The sequence below is a fragment of the Mesocricetus auratus genome, unplaced genomic scaffold, assembly GCF_017639785.1.
Source record: "Mesocricetus auratus isolate SY011 unplaced genomic scaffold, BCM_Maur_2.0 Super-Scaffold_100009, whole genome shotgun sequence".
NCBI classification, from domain to species: Eukaryota; Metazoa; Chordata; class Mammalia; order Rodentia; family Cricetidae; genus Mesocricetus; species Mesocricetus auratus.
The window spans coordinates 4603723-4626792 of NW_024429193.1; the positions used below are offsets into that span (position 1 = coordinate 4603723).

The 23070-nt window shown below is 45.7% G+C and overlaps 1 protein-coding gene and 1 long non-coding RNA gene across 9 annotated transcripts in view; one reads left to right on the plus strand and one right to left on the minus strand.

Annotated features, from left to right (window-relative positions):
- Positions 1 to 23070, minus strand: part of Erich3 (glutamate rich 3) — a 103341-nt gene that overhangs the window by 53445 nt on the left and 26826 nt on the right. For 5 of the 6 annotated variants that reach the window (XM_013123118.3, XM_040751558.1, XM_013123120.3 and 2 more), the window contains 6 exons: positions 18085 to 18178; positions 15294 to 15419; positions 11346 to 11417; positions 9422 to 9550; positions 4589 to 4750; positions 364 to 582 (listed from right to left, as the gene is read on the minus strand). In XM_013123118.3, the coding sequence (XP_012978572.2) occupies positions 364 to 582; positions 4589 to 4750; positions 9422 to 9550; positions 11346 to 11417; positions 15294 to 15419; positions 18085 to 18178 (802 nt within the window). Of the gene's footprint in view, positions 1 to 363; positions 583 to 4588; positions 4751 to 9421; positions 9551 to 11345; positions 11418 to 15293; positions 15420 to 16958; positions 17093 to 18084; positions 18179 to 23070 lie in introns of those variants that run through there. The other variant, XM_040751559.1, reaches the window with a different exon arrangement.
- On the plus strand, positions 3112 to 22906 carry LOC121142272. Of its 3 annotated transcripts, none has more exons than XR_005879247.1 (5): positions 3112 to 3363; positions 14623 to 14748; positions 19677 to 19958; positions 20563 to 20691; positions 22638 to 22906. It is a non-coding gene; the product is annotated as an uncharacterized LOC121142272 (long non-coding RNA). The 3 variants fall into 3 exon arrangements; XR_005879248.1 differs by lacking the exon at positions 3112 to 3363 and adding an exon at positions 3377 to 3709; XR_005879249.1 differs by lacking the exon at positions 3112 to 3363 and adding an exon at positions 6898 to 7335.

Consider the following 23070-nt stretch of genomic DNA (forward strand, 5'->3'; position numbering starts at 1 on the left):
ATTAAAAATAAAATGTGATAATATATGTTACACTCTCTAGCAATGCTTAAACCCATGAATTTTCTTGAATTAGATGTTAAGACACTCTGGGTGATCGAATTAAAGGAAGCAAAATTGGAGTCAGTCAAACTAAATCTGGCCACATGAGTCTTCTATCACCAATTCTGCTAAATTAGCTATTCAGCTGAACTACTGAAATGCCTCGTTTGTATCTATTGCTGTGCTTGCAAACATGCTGTATTTCTTTATGTAATGCCGTTTTCGTACTCGGTTCTAGAAAACTCTTCTACTACAGAACTAGAACTCAGCTGGTGTGAAGTCATCAGCGTTACAGCAATAAGAGACCATTTGACTCATAATCACCCTGGTATAGAGGGGCTCTAAGCCATGGGGAGCGGTGATGGGACGCAGCTTCTTCCTCCTCCAAGGTTCGGACCTGTTCTCCCTGAAGATCTTTCCTGTTTGGGGCGGGGACGTGGGAGGGACAGGAAACTGGTAACTGTTAATGTCTGGAAGTTGGTAGGGATCCAGCCTCTGGGAATTGTCCATGGAGTTCCTGAACTTCATCATCGCCTTCTTGCCCTGCAATCATACACCATGATGTTAAAGCCCAGTGACGCACACGCAGGGCCCTAACGCAACCCCAGCGCAAATCAAAGGCAAGCCTGGATGACTGACCCTGCACTCAAACCCAGCTGGAAACAATAGTCCGACCCCAAACTCGCATCGGTATCTATGAAAAATCACACCTTCTGTCTATTGCAAATTCCGTGAGCACGTGTCTTTAACCTTGCGCAAATGTAGTTTTAACAGAAGATTTAAGAACAGCACTCAGGGGAGAGTCAAGTTAGTTGATTTCACACCGGGAAGTATGCAGGGTTGGACTCAGAAGCAGGGTGGCCAGTGCACTGAGCAACTGCCCTCATGTTCCAACCTCACAAATCCCAAGGTCTGAAACAGGCAGGAGAAGCAAGACTGTGATCAAATGCCGGATGTATAATGTTTGAATTATTGCAAACTTAGTGAAGGACAAGCAAAAATATTCACCAAATTTCAAAGAGGATACTGTTTGACCTAGAAATCCTGCCAACAGGAATAAATCCTGTAAAAAAAATTTACTATTAATATTACTTGCAAGAATTAATACTATACATGTGTGTATTATTTAAGTGTGTGTGTATGTACACATATTTAAATTCAGCTCAACCGTAAAAGGTTTAGCACCCAAAAAATCCATATATAGGAAAATAGTTAATTAAATTTTGCTTCGTTTCTTTAGTTAGATTATATATTTCTCAATAGGGTATAGAAATAGTAGCACGGGCAGTATGATGCTTCATTTCTTTAAAGCGATTTTTGTGTAGGTTTTTATTTAAAAAGCAAGAACAAATGGAAAATTTTAAACATTAATGTATCCTTGTGGGATATATCTTTATGTTGTTTGAGGGTTTAATCAAAATGCCTCACTTTAATCTTGTAAAATCTTTAAAAGTAAAACCAATAATCTTTGCCAGACAGACTTGAGTCTAAATATTTTTACAAATTATTACATGTGTCTGAAATATATTTCCAAATTTTAAGGAATCTTTAGATATTTTTATCCATTATACACTATTTTTTAAAAAGTATTTATACTTATACAATATAAATTTACATTACATTTATATTTTTGTGTTACTAATTAATTTTCATCCCATTTCATCTAAATTCTGAAATGCTTAATAATGAAAATTTATTTTATGGAAAGAAAGTTCTCCAAAGGGCACTGGTTACTAAGTAAATAAAAGCAGAGTAAGTAAAAGCATGTCTAGCTCAAAACTTGAATAAAACCACCACTTTTATGTAAGGGGGTCTACTGTTCAGACGATAAATTACATTGAGTGTTCTTACTTGTTTCCAACATTTTTTCTGCAATAAGTTGCATTGATCCTAGAATATCAAACTAGGGATAAATGTACATGATACAAGTATTTAAATTAACCTAGGACTTTGGGAGTTTTGATAACTTTAATTGCTTTTAGAAATAAATATCATAGCTGGTATCAGGTGATTGTCTTGTTTTGGAGATGAATTTAATCATATTTTTGAAAAATTAACGTCTTGTTCCTTTTCCTATATTACTGATAGTATATTGGATACTTTTCTAAACTATTACATATAATTACAGTGCCTTTTAAGCTATGGTGGGGAAAGCTTTTCCCAGTTGTTCACTACTGTAAATATGACAGCTCCAAGTTGCCTTGACTCCTCCTTTGCATATGGGTGCATTGTTTCTTGGGTAGGTTCCTACATGGCAAAAAACAGAGGTAGGTCTTCCTGGCAGTGCTTTGAAAACACTTAACGCTGATTTCTCCTGGCAGGAGGGACTCACTCTGTACGCCGGCAAGGTTTGCCAAGTGATTAGTGGCATCAAAACCAACCTGGTGTTGACCATGTTCCCTTTTTCCTAAAGATGCTCAGTGACTGCTACGACAAGTTCGGACTGGTTTTGTCTGTATCACACTCAGTCCTTACACCTGTATCTCTTCACTCTTTCAGTAAAGCGTGAAGGGTCAACCCAGTGCCCCGTATGTGCTTAGCAGTAATACAGGCCACTGTCTTTCGTAAGGAGCTTGTCTGACAGTCAACACTTTCGATGCCCACTAATAGAAGCATGTCTCTTTTCATAGCCTGTCTTGCTTATGCACATTACATTGTAAGCTCCAATAAGCCTGCTGGTGTCTTCCTTGATAATCAGTAACAACACTTGCTCTTCGATACCTAGCCTATCATAAGTGCCAAAAAATATTTGAACACTGAGTTTAGGTAGCTGAAACTAATATGAAACTAATCTTCACCTTCTTGGTGCATGTGAGCTACCCAGTGCCTTTCCTTCAGCAACCCACGCTCTCAAAACTTGAGCTATATATGTTACATGTCACCGTGTGTACGTAAAACGATTACTTGCATACAGTGTCTCAGAGTAATTTGGCAGGGGGAAACAATCACTGAAAGCAAAAAGAAAAAAAAATCAGCTTCTGGGAGTCCAACACTATCAGCGTTCTTATGTCTAGGAAGAAAATTTGCCAAAGTAGAACTCAGAACTATATAGAAGCTTGGGAAGAATGTAATCACCTTGGCGCACATGGAAAGCACCCATTGGAGCCCCTGCCTAATGGGGAGGAAGCCCTACCCCTTGTGTGTCCAGCCCTAATGGCAAAGCTAACCCCGGAGGACACAGAGAGTTTTAGGCAAAGACCTGTGCGATTCCTGCTACTTTTGGCAAGCCCATTTCTAAGATGAGATGGGTGCCTCTGGAAACCTTAGCCTGATCCAAGAACACTGCCTTGAGACACGGCCCCTTCCTGGTTCCTCTGTCACCAGGTAACCTCCTTATTGTGATTCTGTCTCCCAGGAGGCCCTGCCAACGGGGGTGGGGGGTGGGGGAGAGACACCACTGTTCCTACAAAGCTTTGGTGATTTGATGATGGATTAATGGCCCCTGATCGGGACAAATCTCCTGTCTTCGATGACTATAAAACAGCAGTATCCTGCTTGTGTATTATCTTAAGTGGTCTCATAGGAACTGGCCGCGTCGACTGGACTCTAGATCAGAGACCCGGGAGGGAGCCTGTCTCACTCCAAGCCATTTCTGCAAACAAAAAGCCACCATTTCCCAACTAACTTCTTCTAGCATTTAAGAAGCTCCCCGTAAATTCCCCAGGGAAAGGTGCGTAAAACATTCTCACGAGCTAAAAGCGTGTCCAGTGGGTTGGGATGTGACGATTGCCTGTGTACATTTAGTATGAAATGCAAGCCCTCATTTGTCTACGTGAAGGGCATTTGTCAGCGAAAGAGGACAATGGCTTGGGTTCATGGGTGGTATTTCCTAGTAAGGAATGAAGCAACACATCCATCCCTTCCTCTTAATGGCAATCACGTTCTTGATGGATTCTTAAGCTAGCGAATGTTTCTGCGAGTTAGAAACACAGGCCCTCCCCAGTGTGGAAAGGCCCTGGCTTATTCTTCCCTGTTTAGGTGGATTCTGTTTCATTCCTAGCTTCCTAATACTCTTAAAGGGCAAGATTACCCAAGATAATAACCCTGGAAGGGAATGCAGTGTCAAAGCCCTGGGTCGTTAATTACACTTAAATGAGAGATGCAATTCAGCCTCCATGTGACTTTGCACAGGGACTTCAAAAGCTAGTCCTGAGGCAAACACAGACCAGCCACTCAATGTCCCCCGGGGTCTGGTTCCCCTGTGCTTAATCCACAAGGAGCCCACAAGGGGTCTCTTCTGGGGACAGTCGCTTGCAGCTGTGGAAAGACTTCTTTGTTTTCCATCCAGTCCTCTTTCTCGTGGTGAGCTATCGGGCCACATCATGACAAACCCACCCCTTCCTTACAGACTCTGCTTAGTTAGATGGCAACCGGCCTGCTGCTCGTCACGGAAAGACAGTGTTCAGCGGAAGCACACGGTTAAGTGACACGGTTAAGTGCTCCATGGATGCACAGGATGAGCCTCCTGGAGCACCTTACACGCTTTGACAGCACAAGACTTTAATCGACAATTTAAAGAAATACATTTCTTAAAGAAAACAACATTTACCCCAATAGGAAACGGAGCTTCACTTTCCAGAAATGCGGTTTTGAGTTTGGACCCTGAAGTTATCTTTGAAACATTTCTCGCTGCACAATTACTGAGAAGAGGCTGCAGTCGAATCGGAGGCTGCATATTTCCCGGGGCAGTATATGGTCGAGAGGAGGCTGTCTAGACAATTAGGGGGGGAAAGTTCCGTTTAAATTAGTATCTTGACATCTTTCCAGAACCAATTAATAACTCAACAAATTGCCCAGAGTAATTAATGGTACCTTTTTTTACCAAACAGATTAAACTTTAATTATATCCCTCCATTATGTACACCTTCTGACCCAAAGTATCTGTTAAAACATATGGTGTTGAAGTCCTCAACCTAACCAAGTATCACAGGGATGGAGCCTTGCAGACAAAAGAAACGGTCTCTATTGTAACCCCATATTCTTGCCCGTACTGTAAACTCTTGACAGGGCCGAATTTGTGCCAAGGATGGCTTTGCTCAGTTAAATGTTGAGTTGAATCATGTTCCTACTGTAGAGATCTGGGATGGTATTATCGGAACAGACTCGTTTCAGTTTCAATGTTTTCAATATACAATCTACTCTGAATTCATCCCGCCGCAAGGTTGGGCACCACCCAAAGTAAAAGCAGACAACGGGAAAGGCAGGTGCCTACCCGTTACGTGACTTCAGCTGCTTCCTAGAAATGTAAGAAAGCAAGATGAAAAGTGGTAGCTGGCAGCGCTGGGAAGCACTATATAAAAATGAGCGTTTCCATGCTGAGTGTCTTCCATCCTCTCTGCTGGGTCTCCTGTCTACCTTCTCTGTCTGTGGAGCTCCGGGCCCTGGGAACCGACTCCCTCGAGAATCTACCAACCAACCCCAGGACTGCAGTTGGATTCTACCAAAGAGAGGGATTGCATCAGAGAAGATGGGAGTGTGAGATGGAGGCCTTTATTCCCGCCCTCCCTGAAGGGTGGTTCCTGCCTATGGCTTCTGGAACCTAACCCCTCCTGTGCCCCCTTCAACCCAGGGGCTGTGGTTTCCTGTGGTGCTGGCCCCAGTGGGCTTACCATCCATGGTTGTTTTTCCCTTTGCCGGGCTGTATCTACCTAAATAGTTTCTTTATTAAACAACTTCCTAATTACTCTATTGGTACGAGCCATCTGTTTCCTGCTGAGCCCCCAACAGAGACTCTTTCCAATCAGGAATGTATTGCAGCGAATACAAAAAGTGCCAGTGTGGAACACTGTAAGTACCTTTTGGGGGCATCAACAGAAAATTGTATGTTTTGTATAGAAATTAGCAATGTGTCAAAAGTGGGGAAGCAGGAAGCTTTTGGCCCAGTTGTCCTATTAGACTAAGGCAGTAGAAAAACGCCAAGAACAGGATGTGCATATTTGGACAAAGGGGTATGAGAAGGACAGTACATAAATGATTCATGAACGGAATTTTGTACATTGACTCTAAAAGGATGATGAGCCACAAGCATTCCATTCTGCAAAAGAATGTATAAGTAAACACATCTAAACAGGCAGCCAGAGACTACTACCAATCCCTTGTTCTCACAGCATCTTGAGAAGCATGTGTGCATACACTGCTAAACTTCTGATTTCTCAACAGTAGGCACATATTGAATCTCCGCCTTAGGCCAAGTGAGGAGATAAAAAGCAATATTTAACATCCAAATATCCGTTAGTCAATTGGGCTGATGGATGCCAGGCAACGGGGCTCAGAGTGACGTGTTCTTAGAATAGTTACAGTTAACCAAGAGGGCTAAGGAGAGCTAAATTTCTCACAGACGCAGCTAAAATTTTATCCAAATGACTAGGCAAGGGGAAGAGGGTGACCTGAAAATCCGAGGGAGAAGAGGCTCTGAGCCAGGACCGAAGAAGAACAGTGACAGCCGTTCCTGGCATTTGCTCTCCTTTCTTCTCCAGGAACAGCATTCTCATTTGGGATCACGTCTGGCCCAAACAGAGCAGGCTCCCCAGACTTGACCTACGACTCTGCGGGAGGTGGCAGCCCTCTCCACTCTAGGCCAGTAAGATGTGAACCCGTCCAAAGGACTCCTGACACTAGCCATACACACTCATAGAGAAGGGAAGCCGCGTCCTTACTTTCCCGCTGACCCCTTCCCTCAGGCCGGAGCATCCACATGGTGATACACAGCCCTGGCTGCTGTGGATGAAGCCGGGCACCCCAAGTTGGGTGGGGTGAGCAACACAGAAGGGATCCAGGTGTTTGATGACTTCATAGAGTCACCTGAGGCTCATGCATGGGCTGGGGCAGGGATGACTCCCCCCTGGTTAAGCCATTGTTACTTAGGTCACTTAGGGTGTGAATGTGAAATGTCTCCCTCAGGCTGTTTCAACACCCGGCCCAAAACTGGGAGTTTTGCTCTTTTGGGGGGGGGGTGTGAATCCCTTGGTAGGTAAAGGGTGGCCTGGCTGGAAGAGCTTCTCTCTGAAGGGCAGGTCTTGCTGCTGCTCGTAGAACACCCTGCTTCTAGCCTTCCTCTCTCTGCTTCCAATAACGCATGAGGCAGAGAAGGGTCCTAGCCGCACGCTCCCTCCAATGTGGTGCCACCAGCTTCTATGCCTTCCTCCAACCTGACCCTCAGGCTACATGTCACACCAGCCCCTTCTACCTCAGTCACTTCTCAAAGGTGTTTTGTCTCAGCCACAAGGGGAGTGACGGGACCAGAGTCTCTACAAACCTGAACCGCAGCAAACACACATGGATCAACTGAAGCCACTGGTAAGAGGTCGGAGAAAGCAAGAGATGAACCTTGGAGAGAGACCTTAAAATCCTCGTACAGGAATTAAGCCACAGGCTTCCGAGTAAGAAGCTCTTGTGACTCTACGAGACCCATACATACATGCTGTCCTGTGTCTCTTAGTGCAACAATCCCAAATGTGAAACATCTTGTATATAAAATCCAGAGGAGCTGGTTACTACAAACCAGAGAGCGTCATGCGCTGGTGGATATGCTCTTAATTTTACCGCTGTGCATTTGCATACACATGCCATCCCGTTAGAAGGATGTGGCGGTCAAATGCTAAACTGTTCCCATTTATCGCCAAAGATAAATCTGTTCCATTAACAGCTGTGCACCCCAAACTCTCGTAGCTCATATCAGAGGCTACCTTAACTTTGCTGCATTTTACAATGTGTGAATGTATTTTCCTGCAAGGCACTGTCTTCGTGTGCTCAAAGCCGTACGGAAATGTGAGTTGAAACCGGCTACCTGGTAATTTACTCAGCTTAGCTGAGCTTTGCTAGTTCTCTAGAAGACCCCAGGGGGAGAATTTCCCAAAGAAGTGCAGAATCGGTTGAGATGACGTTCCTGGGTTTTAATGGAGACGGCACAGCTAAATGCTTGCACGGTGTCTGAAAGTTTAGCACAACTAGCAATGAAGGGCAGGAACAGCCATGCCGCGGGCTTCCCTGAGAAGCTGGTGGAAAGTGATGACATCCCATAAGGTTTCCTGTCTCCATCTAGGGCTGTTGGTAGCAGTCAGGGCAAACCAAAGGCAGACTTGAATCTCTGCAAAGCAGGATTCACCTACACATCAAAGTAGCTATCCAGTAAGGTGCACAAACAGTGTAGTCTGTGACCAAGTGTCCAGTCTGTTATGTCCAGCTGGTAACAGTGTAACCTCTGACTTATAAGGGAGCCCCTCACTCTTGCAATGAGGGGGTTCATCTGGAAAACTAAAAGGAAACCCTTAAAGGGACTTCCCCTCTCTGAACCAGGTGGAGGACAGAAAACAGCATTATTTCCTTGGTGTCTTCTGGGGAACAGCTTGGGAGAGGCTAGTGAATTGCTGTCCAACAAAGACATGTTTGTGTGTGCACACACCCACCATTCAAACCAAACCCGGAAGAGGAAAAACAGTCCAGAGAGACCGGGGCTTTTCAAGACTCGGCTGTTCACCCTGGACAGGTCAAGACATGACTAACTTTTGCAGAATGTTGAAGCTTAATGCCTTAAGGGACAGCCTTCTTCAACAGTCTGTGAGGGCTTTATAATTTCTCCACAGATATTGTGCAACAGAAATAAAAAAAAAAAAGAAAATGGCCAGACTTTACAAGGAAAAACATCCAGTCATGAAAACCAAGAGTAAAGATGTCATGGGACGTTTACCCCGCTTCAACCACCAGGCAACACTTTTTAAACATTTCCTGGGTCTGACTTGTTTTGAAGAACTGTGCCCTCCCAGCAAATACCACCTCTGGGCAACAGACAAATCATGCTGGGATAAAATATCAGCGTATGATTTCTTCAGATGGGATTTCAATACATTTAAGTATCTCCAAGTAGGAGCCCATCCTTTTGACAGACTGAAATGGTAGACTATCACCAGCACGCCGCACGGCACTGCTGGATTTGTACAGATAGCAGAATAGCAAGAATGTCAGAAAACAGACGGCACGTATGACACAACCAGAGTCTCCACTGTGCCGCGTTGCTGAGTGCTGGAGGGTCAACACTGAGCTAGACCACTTGAAGTGATTTTAGATATCTAGGGTAGCGTTTGTTGTTTTCTGTAGGTGAAACAGAGCCGGAGTACAGGGCTGGGGGAGGGATCTGAGTGTGAAAGTGTTAAGTGATCCCCACTCAAGAGACTGTCGTGATGGCTGCACCCACAGGGATTTTGACTGGAGTGGGGGGACGGTTAATGGAGACTTGAGCAGTTGTGAGTCTGTGGCTTCCAACTGTTCCTTTGACTATGTTTTCTAGTCTGTAGGGTTGTATAGACATGCACACAGAGTCTTCATTCTGAGATTAATGAGAAATTGTACACTCATTAGCTGGGACAGAGTACTTAATAGGACTCACCAGTGTTAATGGGCTAGAGTGTCCTTCCTCAGCCAGAACGCTACAGCCGCGGTTTGACTTTGGGCCAGCTGGGGGATGGGGAGTCAGAACGGGCAAGTTATCTTCGATAAATCGTCTTGTGTGTTCTCCCTATAACGAGAAAGAAATCTGTGAGGTTGACGTGTAGATGATCTGGTTTCTTTAGCCCCTGGCACACATTTGAATTATGAGATCAGAGCCCTCCCCACTAAGAAGGCTACTCGGTGTCCTGACAAGGAAGTTAGCAAGGCTCTCATGACCATGTTGGGCCTGGGGGGGTGGTTGTGAGTGGCATAAAATGGAGTCTTTCCTAATTGTAAACGAAGGAGTCACACTGACCCAGGCGTTGGTGGCGCACGCCTTTAATCCCAGCATTCTGGAGGCAGAGGCAGGCGGTTCTCTGTGAGTTCAAGGCCAGCCTGGTCTTCAGAGTGCCAGGACAGCCAGGGCTGCAAAGAGAAACCTTGTCTCGAAAAACCAAACAAACAAATTTTAAAAAAGGAGTTACTCTGAGTACCCTGTACTTCAACCATAATGTTTAGCAGGCTGCTACACAGTAACCACTATACTTCCTTACTCTGACCAGTAGAGGCTACCAGAAATGATTGGCTTTTTTTTCTTTTACATAAAAATAATTCCATGATGACCTGAAGCAAAAGTTTGCCTACTAAACAGAAGGAAGGAACCTAAAAACGTGCCTTTGCCAATTACAAATAGGCAGTGAGCTTTGACAGTCCCAATAGAGGCATCTGATGAGAGGACCTGGAGTGTCTCCGGCCCTCTCCCCATGACCTAGTGTTCCTCAGCTGCCATCGCACAGGGCAAATGAATGGAGGACATGCAGCCCACCCTGCTTCAGGAGCGGGGACTCAAGTATTTCCAGTCACCACACCCGCATCTCGGCAGATAGACTGCAGAACCCGTAAATAACAGTTCACGGTGCAAGCCATGGCCAGCCAACCTGAATGGACTGGAGCCTCTGGACCTGAGTTCTCCTGATCCCCGAGAAGGGACCTATGTACTGCCATTCAACACTTTACTAACAAGATTAGCACGTGACCCCAATAAGTAAATTTGAGCCCACCAACCCAGAATAGGAAAACTGTAGTCTTACTGGACAGGTTGCCCTACCAACACTTTGCAAATGCTTAAATCAGTTTGTGGGATGTGTTTCACGTTCAGAAAATTAAGAACAAACAGCTCACGATTTCAAATAGCTCAAGAAATCAAATAAATCTGCCATCCTAATCTGAAACATGCCTAGTTGAATCTCATCTCCCGATTCAAATTGATGTCTTCCGTAAGTTCATTGGAAAGAACAAAAACAGAGGACAACCCCGGGGTTTAAAAATACCCGGCACAGAATGTCCCCAATCTGATCATGCTGTCCCCCACCAGGGAAGCTCATTCCCACCATGGTTTTCAAGGGTGACATTCGAATGAAAATGTGTGATCATATACTTCTTCCAATGTTTTATTTTCCTTCACACTGGAACATTACCATCTCTATTTTCTTAAGCTACAAGAATATCCTTTGGCCTCTCTCTCTCTCTCTCTCTCTCTCTCTCTCTCTCTCTCTCTCTCTCTCTCTCACACACACACACACACACACACACACACACACACAAAATGAAATATTAAAAAAAACACACAAAAGCCGGATTTCAAATTTGGCTATTTTTAATTTTATCTTGGAAAGTTTCTTGCATTGTGAAAATGCACTTCTCAGAAGCAGGGCCTATTTTATCCGCGTCCATATAGATGACGGTTGAGATCCAAGCTCAGTAGAATCACTTGCTTGACCTCGGTTATGTTTGCTGTCCAAAAGCAGGTGACTCTAGACGCTCAATAATAACCGCCTGGGTGTTGGACTCCTAAAATGCAACAAAAAGGCGAAAGAGTTTACCTTCAGCCTCTGAATCCGTTCTTTCCTAGCTAAGGCATCCAGTTTCCTTCTTATTTCAAGCTGGCGGTTGCGCTGTGGGAGACAGAACCATCCTAGTTAGAGCCAAGAATATTTTTAGAGGAAAATAATCCCCACACACGTAGCTTTACTCTCAATAACCCCTCTTGCCGTTTAGATGGAGAAGAACCACCTGCCTAAGTGTGCAGGTGGAGATATCAATTGTCACCACTCTGGGAATTCCAATCACAAACACTTCTTAGCTAGGAAAGGATCCATGCATGCCCTTTAGCCAGAAACGCCACTCTTAATCTGAAGAGGAAAACTGAGTAACGACTTGTGAGTGTTTTGCGCACACAAAAAGATACAATCTGAAAGCAGCCCCACCCCTGGATTTCTTTGAAGAAAAAAAGTGAAAGAGCGGTAAGAAACTGAAAAGGGCAGCTGAATGTTTGGCCTGCGGGTGTGCTGGGACAGAATACAATCACGGAAACAAGGTTTCCAAAGACTTTGGATTTGTTTCTTTCAGCAAGATGGCAGAAGGGCATGAAGTCTGGTGGCCTGAGGAGCCATTGTCTGGAGAGGATCCCTGCAGCGAGGAGTTGTTTCCTAGTGTCTCTCATTCCCAAAGACTCTGAGGCAGACACGTGGCTTTGTGCCCTTGGTCTCACTTCCTGTTTCCTGTTTGATTGCCGCAAACCCATGTCCCCACCACAATATATCATGCTGGTTTTTTGTTTTAATTTAATTTTTTTTACTTATGCGTCTGTGAACATGTGAGGCTGTAGTCTAAGGCATCCCTGTCCTGCAGGGAAAGGGTGCCTGGAACTGAACTCTTGTCCTCTGCATAGGCAGCCAGTGCTCCTAACTGGTGGAACACAGCTTACATCTCACTGTGACTCATGGAATTTGGTTTTTTTGTTTTGGTTTTTGGTTTTTTGCTATATGGTCCACATGAGCCTCAAAATTGTGGCCATCCTCCTGCCTAAGCCTCCTGGGTACTGACATTATAGGCATGTGCCGACACGCTTGGCCGTATCCTGATATTATTGCTGCGTAAGTGTGACTAGAAGATCCCAAAAAGCAATGTACGTGGACAGTAGTCGTCTCTGAAAGTAGAAACCTTACGCAATTATGTCACTGTACTTTTTTTTCTCTGTTTTCTGATTATTTTAGTATACTAGTTGGTGCCTTTAAGATATAACTCGTATAAAAGAAAATCATCTTCTTCCAGTTAGGCTAGAAATCAGTCCTTGGCTTTTCTCGCTGTTGCTTCATTGTTGCTTTGGGGAAACCCTTTTCTCTGGCCTTGGTCCCTGCTGATTCCATCACTCCTGTCCTGGGTGTTATCAGTCATCTCTAGACACTTCTAGTCCCTCTCCCTCCTGCTCAGCAACAAACTTCCCTTATATTCACCCTCAGCCTGTTCCCAAGGTCCCTGTGTCCCCAACTCTCCAGTCAGGTGACAGGCCCCTTTCCACCACGGTTAACACTCTCCCTTCCAAGCTCTCCAGTGCCCTTGCTTCCAGGGTCCAGTCATCCCCAGGAGCCATTCTGCAGCAGCTGAGCTTGTGAGAGGCCCTGGTCTCCTGAACAGCATCCTAGCAAGCCTGTTTGTCACAGGTGACAGGCTTCCAGTACGATGCCACGCCCCTGCTCCTTCCTCCCGGTGCCCCTCATTCAGTCCCTCAAGTCCCCTGCCTCTCCCCTGCCTCTGAGACAGTGGCATCTTCCTCTCCATGGCTCTCCCCTCTGCGGTCTCTGTAGACAGCTGCCTCTCCCGCACTCCCTGCTGCTGCTGCTGGCTGCAGCCCGCCCTTTAGCAACAGATTCCTAATTGATCTCCCACCTCCAATCTTTTCCAGCCCATTTACCCATCCTCTTCATCTCCAGGGGCAACATCACAAACAGCTCCCGCTCATTTATTTCACTCCCCTGCTGGAAACAAAAATCTCATCGCCTCATCACCTCCACCGCAACCTGCCTTGGGAATTTCAAGACTACCCAGAGACAAAGCTCCAACTTAGCAGATAATGTCACCTCCTGCCAAACTGCCCTGAGCAAGCAGTCCTGGGGCTTCCTTTCCATTTGAGGTCTTCTGCCTCTCTGGAACCCGTCTCCTGTGATCCAGGCTGACTCTTGCTCAAGGTGTGTTTCACGGGACCTCCGTGCACCTTGCTCTGACGCCCACAGGGCACCCCCTCCTTTGCAGATTTTAACTTTGCCACTTCCCTCTTCCGTGCAATTGCTGCACACAATTTCAAGGAGCACGTCTTGCAGCCACAAGGCAGGGCCCCATCTTGGCACACAGTGAGTCTGCGACTGTAGGCCGAATGGGTGAATGCATGGAGACCTACCTCAGTACCAGGGAAAACTGGAGCAGTGTCAGTTAAATGGGGAGCTCTGTGGCAACCTGGAAGCAACCAGCATTGTCCTAGTATGCTAACCGTTTGGATGTGTCTTCTGAAACATGGCAAGAAGCTAAGTGGATTTCACTGTTTTTCAGATTTGTAGATAGCTACAGACTTTACCGATTAAACAACCCTATGTTCAATTCAGAGTCCTCCGAACGCTGGAACCTTTAGGCATAAACACCACGCTTACAATATTTTCAAGTTTGGAGTATCTCATATTTGTCTCTCTCTTTTTTTAAAGCTGCATGTGGGTTTGTGTGTGTGTGTGTGTGTGTGTGTAACATACAATGTTTGCTTTGGATGCATTAGGTGTTCATGCATGTGGGTTTGTGTGTGTGTGTGTGTGTGTGTGTGTAACATACAGTGTTTGCTTTGGATGCATTAGGTGTTCATGCATGTGGGTTTGTGTGTGTATGGTACATGTAATACGTGTATTGGATGTCTTGGGCGTTCATGTGGGGACCGGAGGAAGACTCTGAGCGAACTACTCTATCATCCTGTAGGCTATTTTCTCTGCACAGGGTCTCTCACTCAGCCTGGTACTAGGCTGACAAGCCAGTAAGATTGCAGCAGTATTTCCTTCTCTGGGATGGGGTTATAGGCATGGGCATGACTCGCCTGTTTTGTTTTTGTTTGTTTGTTTGTTTGTTTGTTTACATAGGTACTGAGGATTTAAACTCAGGTTCTTGGGCTAAAGTAAAATAAATGAATCCCTAAGTTAAGCAGAAACTGTATGTGTACCATAAAGATCTTAAGTGAATATTGATGTAATGATAATACAACAATAAATACTTTCCCTGGTTCTAAACTTGTTGCTGGTTTACTGATAGTCCTGAATTTGTTCATAAGTGTTACTGCACCCACAGGTCAGGAGCCTTTCGAGCAAGCCTCTCTGGTTTACCGCGGTATGGAGGAGCCAAGAGGGGCACCTTTTCTCAGAGACTAAAATGATGCTTGACAATTTGTGGAGCAAGACTACAACAATTTCTCAGGTTAGTTACATTTCCCACTAAAAGTGCAATGTCAGGTTCCACAGAACGTGTTGACGCTCAGGCTGTTAATCGTGCTGACCAATGTGTCCTAAAGTAGGAGGGACAGCAGATGTTTCCAATGCCTATTCCGTGAAAATTAACATACGGCTGAGCTACAGGCCCTTAAAAGAATAACAGATCCAAGATAATTCATGGCAGTGGAATTACTGATATTTAAACAGATGTCACTATTTTTTTAGGGAATGGAAATTAAGGTACAGATGGTAAGGGCTGGGTAGCCATTGTGGATTGAAAGAATCTACATTTAGAAAATTAAATATCACAAACTTTATAATCATGTCCACATTTCTTCTGGACTAAAAAAGAGTAAAACTTGGGTCTCTGGGCTCCTGGCTACTTAGGAAGTCAGACAGTATCTCCCAATTCTTTTTTTTTTTTTTTTTGGACAAATTCCTTTTTCATGAAGTTTAGAAAGAATTCTCCAATCATTAGTCATTATTGAAGAGTGAACAGTCTGTCATAAAGAGGGTAAGGAATGCCCTCACCTCCATGTCGAGGACCTTGTGAAAGATGGCCTGTGCTAAGCACTCCCGGATGTACTTTTGGTGATCCTGTTTCATGGTGTTTACTTTGTATTCCTTTTCAGAAAGTATTCTCCCACTTCTTGTGATCTGTGGTGAATAAATAAAAACCGCGCGTGGATAAATAAGATACACACGAGAATGCAAAATAGGAAAATGTGTTGTTAGGTACCAAAACAGACAGAGAAGGGAGGGAGGAGGGAGAGAGAGACAGACAGACAGACAGACAGACACAGAGACAGAGAGACAGAGACAGAGGTAGAGAGAGGGACAGAGTGAGAGAGAGAGAGAGAGAGAGAGAGAGAGAGAGAGAGAGAGAGAGAGAGAGAGAGAGAGAGAGAGAGAGGAAATTGGTCTTTTCAAAGCCTAAAGGAGAACACCATTGTCCCTAACGAACTTCTGTTTTTAATGAATATTTCATCAGGCAGAAAGGAGAAAGGAACTCTCGCGTACCTGCCAGTGTGAAAACACACACAGGTGGCACACTTGACGTTTAAAACAGGGTTTTCATTAGAGCCGCAATTTCCCGGTGATGGAACCCAGGTGTTCTTTTCAAGCCCCTGAAAGTACCTTGGGGAGGGAGCGGGGAGGAGCTGCCCTTCCAGGAGCCCCCACGGAGCGGTGCTGCATGGACTACATCTGGCAGGAAAGCACCAGCAGGGCTAAGGCTGGGCAAGCGGCAGAGGAAGCCTTTGGTTTGTCTTGAGAAATAATCGGTTTCATTACTTTGTATTACATTGTTTGCTCCCCGCTTTTTTCCCCCTTCCGGCACTTTCCAGGCCAGGGATGTAATTTAATTTGCTATGATTTAGAATTTTATGGTTTGCATAGGAGTGCAGGAAGACGGTTTCCGATGTGGGTCACAGCGGGGATCGCTGCATGCCTGTCCCTGGAGGGACCAGCGATGAGATGATCCCACCCTCCTCACTCTTTGCTTCCTTTGGTTCTTTGCGGGTATTTGCTCAGAAGAGGCCACTATCCTTCCTGCTGTTTGTTTTCCTCTCCACTTCCCCATCCCTCCCTTGATGGCTTGAGTTTTAACGCAAGCCACGTTTACAGCTGGTTGCATGTCTGTGTGTGTGTGTGTGTGTGTGTGTGTGTGTGTGTGTGTGTGTGTGTGTGCCTGTGTGCATGTGAGCTTGGGCACCTGTGGAGGCTGCAGGCTTTGGACATCCTGGGGCTAAAGTTGCAGGCAGCTATGAGCTGTTTCAGTGTGAGTGCTGGGAGCAGAACTCAGGTACATGCTCTTAACCGTGGAGCCCTCTCTCCAGTACCCACGTTCGTGTTCTTAATTTCCTTCCTCGCTTTTAAGCTATCAGTTTTATATTACTGTTGCGGCACGGTACTTCAGATAACCCACTCACAGGGTCTAGAATGTACTGGTGCAGGATGCCATGTCCCTGGCAAGTGTCTAATGTTAGGCATCCTGGCTGTTATCCCCACTCCGGTTGCAGATGGCATATGACACCATTATCTCTCTTCTCTGGGGTTATGTCTGCTCTCCCCAGCCAGGACAGGAAGCTCCTGTTGAGCCCCAGTGCTTAAACTTGAGTGAGGTGGACATGAATCACCCAGAGGAGTTGCGAATATCAAATCCCACAGGCCAGGGGTTTAGAGCACCATACTTACATTTTTAAGAAATTTGCATGCGAAACATCAGGCTTAAGGGGCTGTTGCTGGATCCCTTAATCTAGAGAAAGGCCCATACCTTCCTTATCCAAGTTACCAGGCTTTTAAACAAGTGTTCCTTAAGTGTTTGGGGATGGTGTTCAGTAAAGGCTGTGTTGTTCTCCCAACTTGGCAGTGTTCCTAGGCACACAGTGATTACAGGGTGACTCACTGCAGGTTCCTAACAGTAATAGCCATTCTGAGGGCTGGACATCATTGTCTTCTTTTCACCCTTGAGGAAGCTGGGCTGCAAGGGGTGTGAGTGGTTGTCTTGTTCCTGGCAGAGCCAGGTTGCAGGGGACCCTTCTGATAATGACGCCCCAGGAGGCCGAGAAAGGCCTCTCTCTCCAGCTCCACCCAGCAGGTGCCAAGCACAGGCACAACAGTTAGAAACACAATACAGCTCTTTCAACACCAAGACAACCCTGTACTTTAAGAAAGCAAACAGCCAGCGCTGTCAGGAACCACACCCCCTTTCTTTCAAAGGAAAACCATAGGGTTTTTCTTTTTGTTGTTGTTTTTTGAGATAGATTTTCCACCTTATACACATTTAAAGGAACGGAAATGGCGTGGGAAGAAAGAATGGCTTGGAAGCCAGTGGAAGGCACGAAGGTATCAATAAGCCATCACGGGGGAAATGAAAGTTAAAACACACGCACAGGCGTGCACACTCATGCACACGCATGCACACACACAAGAGGAAGCAAACTGTCCGCGTTTGCCACGCCATATTCTGTGAGTATTAAAAACAATATTTTTCCAGAAACAATAGGATTTTCTCTACCCTCGCTCTTTAACAGTGTCCGGTTCATAGAATGTGTGCTGAATAAACGTGTAAGTATTGTTGAAATCTCACAGGGACTTTTCCTTCAATGATGCATGCTTCCATAATAGCCATTGTAACTTCTCTCCGCTTGTTTAGGAAGAGCCCCGAATAAATAGATCAGAAGTTTAAGCGGAAGTAATTTTTTTCCTAAATTAGCATAGAGAAAAAGATGTCACAGCTTCAAAGGAAATCTGAAAGAAGGTAGGAAGCTTCCAGACTTAGTTGAACAAAAAAGGCGGACAGAAGTCAAAGCCATCTTACCAGCCCGGATCTCAGCAGGTGCCTCCTGATCCTGGTGTTGTTAAAATACCCAGCCAGGTGTTTATCTGTGAGGCTATTATACGTGGCGAGTAACCTGAAAGAGGGAAGAGAAGAAGCCTAATATTAACGTCATGCGAGGGTTGCTTGATAACGGAGGCCATCCTTGGCACCGCTGCCTAAGCGTTGCAGCGACACGTTTGCAGACAAGTTTGACAGCCCAGGGAGCCTGTTTGTTCCAGGTCCTTGTGATTAAGAGGCGCTAAGCAGCGGTCTTGCTTTGGGTTGGACAAAAGCTGAAGGCCAGAAAGTATAACAGTTAAATGTCGGTGAGAGGCCCGAAGATGGAAAATATGCGCCTCCGGTCTTGGGAGAAGAGAAGCCACCCAGAGAGAACTCAGCAGTGGAGTGTGGCATGGGAGCAGCAACATCTTGCGCAAGCCTGGGTCTCTCCTGGGCACCCCTATACTCAGACACCTCCAAACACCATGCTTCTCTCCTGCCAGCAGGCACACATGCCGGCCTCCATCTGACAGGGGACAGTGGCCCGGGGACACACAAGTGCCCCCTCGGAAAGTGGCCCCTGGTGTCCACATGACCGCTACACTTCCCAGTGGGGAAACCCCGCTCTACATTTCTCATCCCACGAGGCTCTGAAGCCCAAGTGTACCCCGCGATTCTCAGCGCCCTACCTGATGCTGCCTGCTGCGATCCCAAGCTAATAACGTGCTTAGAAAATCGAGACGTTGTTTTCTTATTCCATTACTCCTTACTGATGTAAAGTCCTAACTTGTAGCTTACCAGTTTTTATTTGCCGAATTTACCCATAGTCGTCTAGACAATTTCATTAATCCAATACCTACTACAAAAAGACTTCAATATTATTAAAGTTTTTAAATATTATCTTGTGTTTTTAGGATGTTTTATTTTTAAAAGTTAAAGGAAGTCAGAGGTAGTGACACCCATCTGAAACCCTAACAGTCCACTTGAGACACAGAAGCTGGAGGATTTCAGTTATAGGCCTGACCTACACACATTACGGCTGCCTCAACTTAGAACTCTTGGCTATATACTATACCTTAATACGTGCTTAAGTTCTGTCTATGATTTAGGGTAGGGAACTAAAAACTACTCTTTTAAAATTTTATTTATTGATTTTGCATCCTGGCCACAGTGTCCCCTCCTTCCCCTCCTCCCAGTCTCCTCCACCCTTACCCCTACCCCTGTTCCCATCCCAATCTACTCCTCAAGGAACCTACTCTTTTAACCTAGTTATTATGCACCTTAGAAAATGTGCACATAAATACATGTACGCACATGCAGACGTTTATACATGTATGTACACAGCAAGAAAGCCTCACCACAGCTCAGTCCTAAAAATACTCGTGTATTGCAATAAAGATTTGCACCCCGAACTCTTGATGACAATGGCTGGCTTTTAGCTTCTTCTGAGCCTAGAGTAGGGACTCATCTTACAGTCTGGAGAGAACAACCGCAACAATTTTATTTGGCTGTTTGCTTGCAAGAACTTAATTATGTGGAGATTAAATTGGTGATCTTTTCCTGTCTCTTTTCTCCTTAACAACCCATCACAGCAAAGTTCCATGCTGCCAAATGGTCAGGAAAGTTTAATTTTGTCGACGAAAGAGACTGAAAAGCAGTAACAAAGCCAAGAAGCCAAGGTACTACATGAAGCCTACAGACAGGAACAACGGCAGAAACCATTATTTTCCTGGGTTTATGTAAAAAGACAACCCAAGAAAGAGTCTCACATGGAGGCACACACAAAACCAGCCTCCGACGCCGCTTTGAAGACATCTTTTAAATGAACGGTCTTGGTGTCCTACAGTTCATCAAAGGTTTGCTGTCTCTGAAAGGTCAGCCTTATATCCCTTACCCTTTCTGAATCTCAGAATCTCTTTTCAGTTCTTCATTTCTAAAAGGTGAGCAGGTGCCTCTCAGGCCTAACAATCACGACTGCACGGTTCGCGGATTCTTAAGATAAGTCATTACAGGAATATCATATACAGTCTTTTGTCTGTCTTGCAGATCCAAGCTTAAAAAAAATCAATACTTTTGGAATAGCTGGAGGGTGTGGAAACCCTGATTAAATGATGTGAGGTTAAAAACTTGGGAAGACAAGGGCCTCAGCCTGGAGATTGATGAACAAAATAGCCCTTCTTTTAATTCGGTCGCCGCGGCTTTTAAATACTTAGGTTCTAATAGCAGCGCCCAGTCAACTTTGGTATCACCCAATTATAATCCCCCTCTGTTCTCTCAGTTCCTTCCAGAGGAATATGTGGGCACGATTCCCTGCCTCTAGTCCCACAACATGAACGAGTATGTGTGCAGGCTATCCTATCCCTAGTCCACAGAGGCTGGGGGAGTGTATGCACGATGCCTCCCCTCTCCAGTCCCACGGAGGCTGAAGGAGAACAAGCTGGAAGACTTTGTTTGCTTTCTTTTTGTTCTGATTTCCAGGGAAATGCAGGTCCTGGCTGTGATATTATTTGTGGAAATAACTCCTCCCACAACTGGCATTACATGTCACACCAACAGTTGTGGTAACTTGGCAGACTTAGCACGACCACCAGGCTCACTCAGCATTGAGTAAGTTTGTTTTTAAGCTGGGACCATAAACCAATAAGTTAGCTGATAGTGAGAAATCATATCAAGTAAATGATGGACATCTAGCGTGATGGTCAACTTTCAATCAATCCTTAACAATGTCAGCCTAGTTCTGATCATCGGGCCTTGTTTTCCAGGGAAATGGTCCCAGTCGGTATGGCCAAGGCTACACTCTCTCAGTCCTTTTGCTCTCCTCTTTATGAATGTTTGGCATGGGCTCAGCCTCCCTTTGACTCTAATGAGCCTTTGCTCTTAGTAAGCCATGGGAAGCTTACCTCAAAATCATAAACTTTATGTGAGTGTTCATGCACGCATGTGTGTATGTGTGTGCATGTGTGTGCGCGTGTGTGCGTGTGCGCACGTGGGAATGTGCAAGCATGCCTGTGTGTGCATGTGTGTGTGCATGTGTGCACATGTGTTTGGTGGAGTGCATTCGCGCATGTGTGTGTTTGTGTTTGTTTGCATATTGCACATGTGTGTGTGTGCACTCGTGTGTGTGCATGTGTTTCCTGTTTTTTTTTTTCTAGAGAACGAACTTTGTAGATGAAAACACCAGCCCAGCCACAGATGTGGGTTAGCAGAGCTCTGTTTTTTCTGAATTCAGGATAAAATTTCTGATTTTGTTTTCTGTATTGGTTCAGATAAGGTTGCCCGACCTGGGCCTGGTGACTGAGGTACTTCTCCCCCACGCATGCATCAGCTATCAGACGTGACCTTCCTGGTCCACAGTCACTGAGCTGTGATTTCCTTTGCTCGATGTCCATCACTGACCCCATCGAGACCCCCTCACTAGAAGGCCATGCCATTCACACAGACCCCACCAATCACTGTCCAGACCAGTCTGGCTGCCTTGATTTCTTTTTTTAATGATGGAACAGCTCCTGTCCACTCTCCAGCACCTGAGGGGACAAAGCTTGTGTTTGCACACCCTCTCCTTCCTGCTCCCCTCCCCATACACACCCTCTCCCTCCTGACCCCCCTCCCCATACACACCCTCTCCCTCCTGATCCCCTCCCCATACACACCCTCTCCCTCCTGACCCCCCTCCCCATACACACCCTCTCCCTCCTGACCCCCCTCCCCATGCACACCCTCTCCCTCCTGACCCCCTCCCCATGCACACCCTCTCCCTCCTGAGCCAATGCCCAGTAACCGGAGCCCGGCTTTCCCAGTGGCAGCTTTTCAGTGACCATCCCTGAACCCTCACTTCCCACCAGGCAGGATCTCCAGAAACAATAATCGGCTGATTCCTAACAGTGCCTGTGTCTGGCCCCAAATAGTGAGTGAGTCTGTCCCATTAAAAAAAAAAAAAGGAAAGGCCCAGTAATCATCATTAGTGACCAACATTTATTGAGATTCCTGGTATTTTTAGGTCATTCTGGAAGGGTGGGTGCAGAGATGTCACAGGCACTGTATTCAAGAGTCCCAAGCCAGTTGGAGATGCACACACAGGCATACACTTACACACGTGTGTGCGTGCCGCGCGCACGCGCGCACACACACACACACCACATGTGCTAATGTGAACTCACATTTGCTCTCCATCTCCATCTCAAGAGTGATGAGGGATGTCTTTGGTGGTTTGGTTCAGTGTATACAGCTGCTTACACACAGGCTTGACAACCACGTTTGAATTCAAGACTTCATGGGGTGGAGAGAAGGCTCCGCCATTAAAGGCTAGACGCGCAGTCAAAAACGTAAGCCCTCATGAGGTGACAGGGAGAACAAACACCCGAGAGTTGTCCTCTGACCTCCACAGGTGTGCCGTGGCGTGTGCAGTCTACATGTGTGCGCACGCACACACACACCACACACACACACTAATTAATTATAAAGCACATCTCTCAGGGTCCTGAGAGATGAGAAACAACATGCCAGGTATTCTGTTGAGGACAAGGTCACAGTAAATTTCTATTTCTCACCCCAAGGTACTTCCCAAAACTCAGGCGCCTTCGCCTTCCAGCAGATGGCCTGGCACCATAGAGATAACCCATCGCTTAACAATGCTTCCTTAACACCTGTACTCCCTGGCGAGATCTCCTGCTCATCACCTGCTTCTGACAGCCCCCTGCCTCATTCCTCCCTGTCTAACAACCTCCAATGTTCCTCTGCCCATCCCAGGCCATGCTCCCCTACATAAGCTCCTATGAAAATTCTCAATAAACAGAGCTTGATTGTCTTGCTCTCATTCAACGTGTCTCCTGTCTCCCCCTTTTGTCTCCCCCCCCCAGGATAACCTGTCTTGACTTGGATCCACAGGTTGGGGCAGTATTCCAAATTCTAAAATGGAAACCTCCCAAACTAGATGGCTACTCAATGTCAGTCAGGCCTAAGAACCCCTCGCAAAAGCAATAATACCTT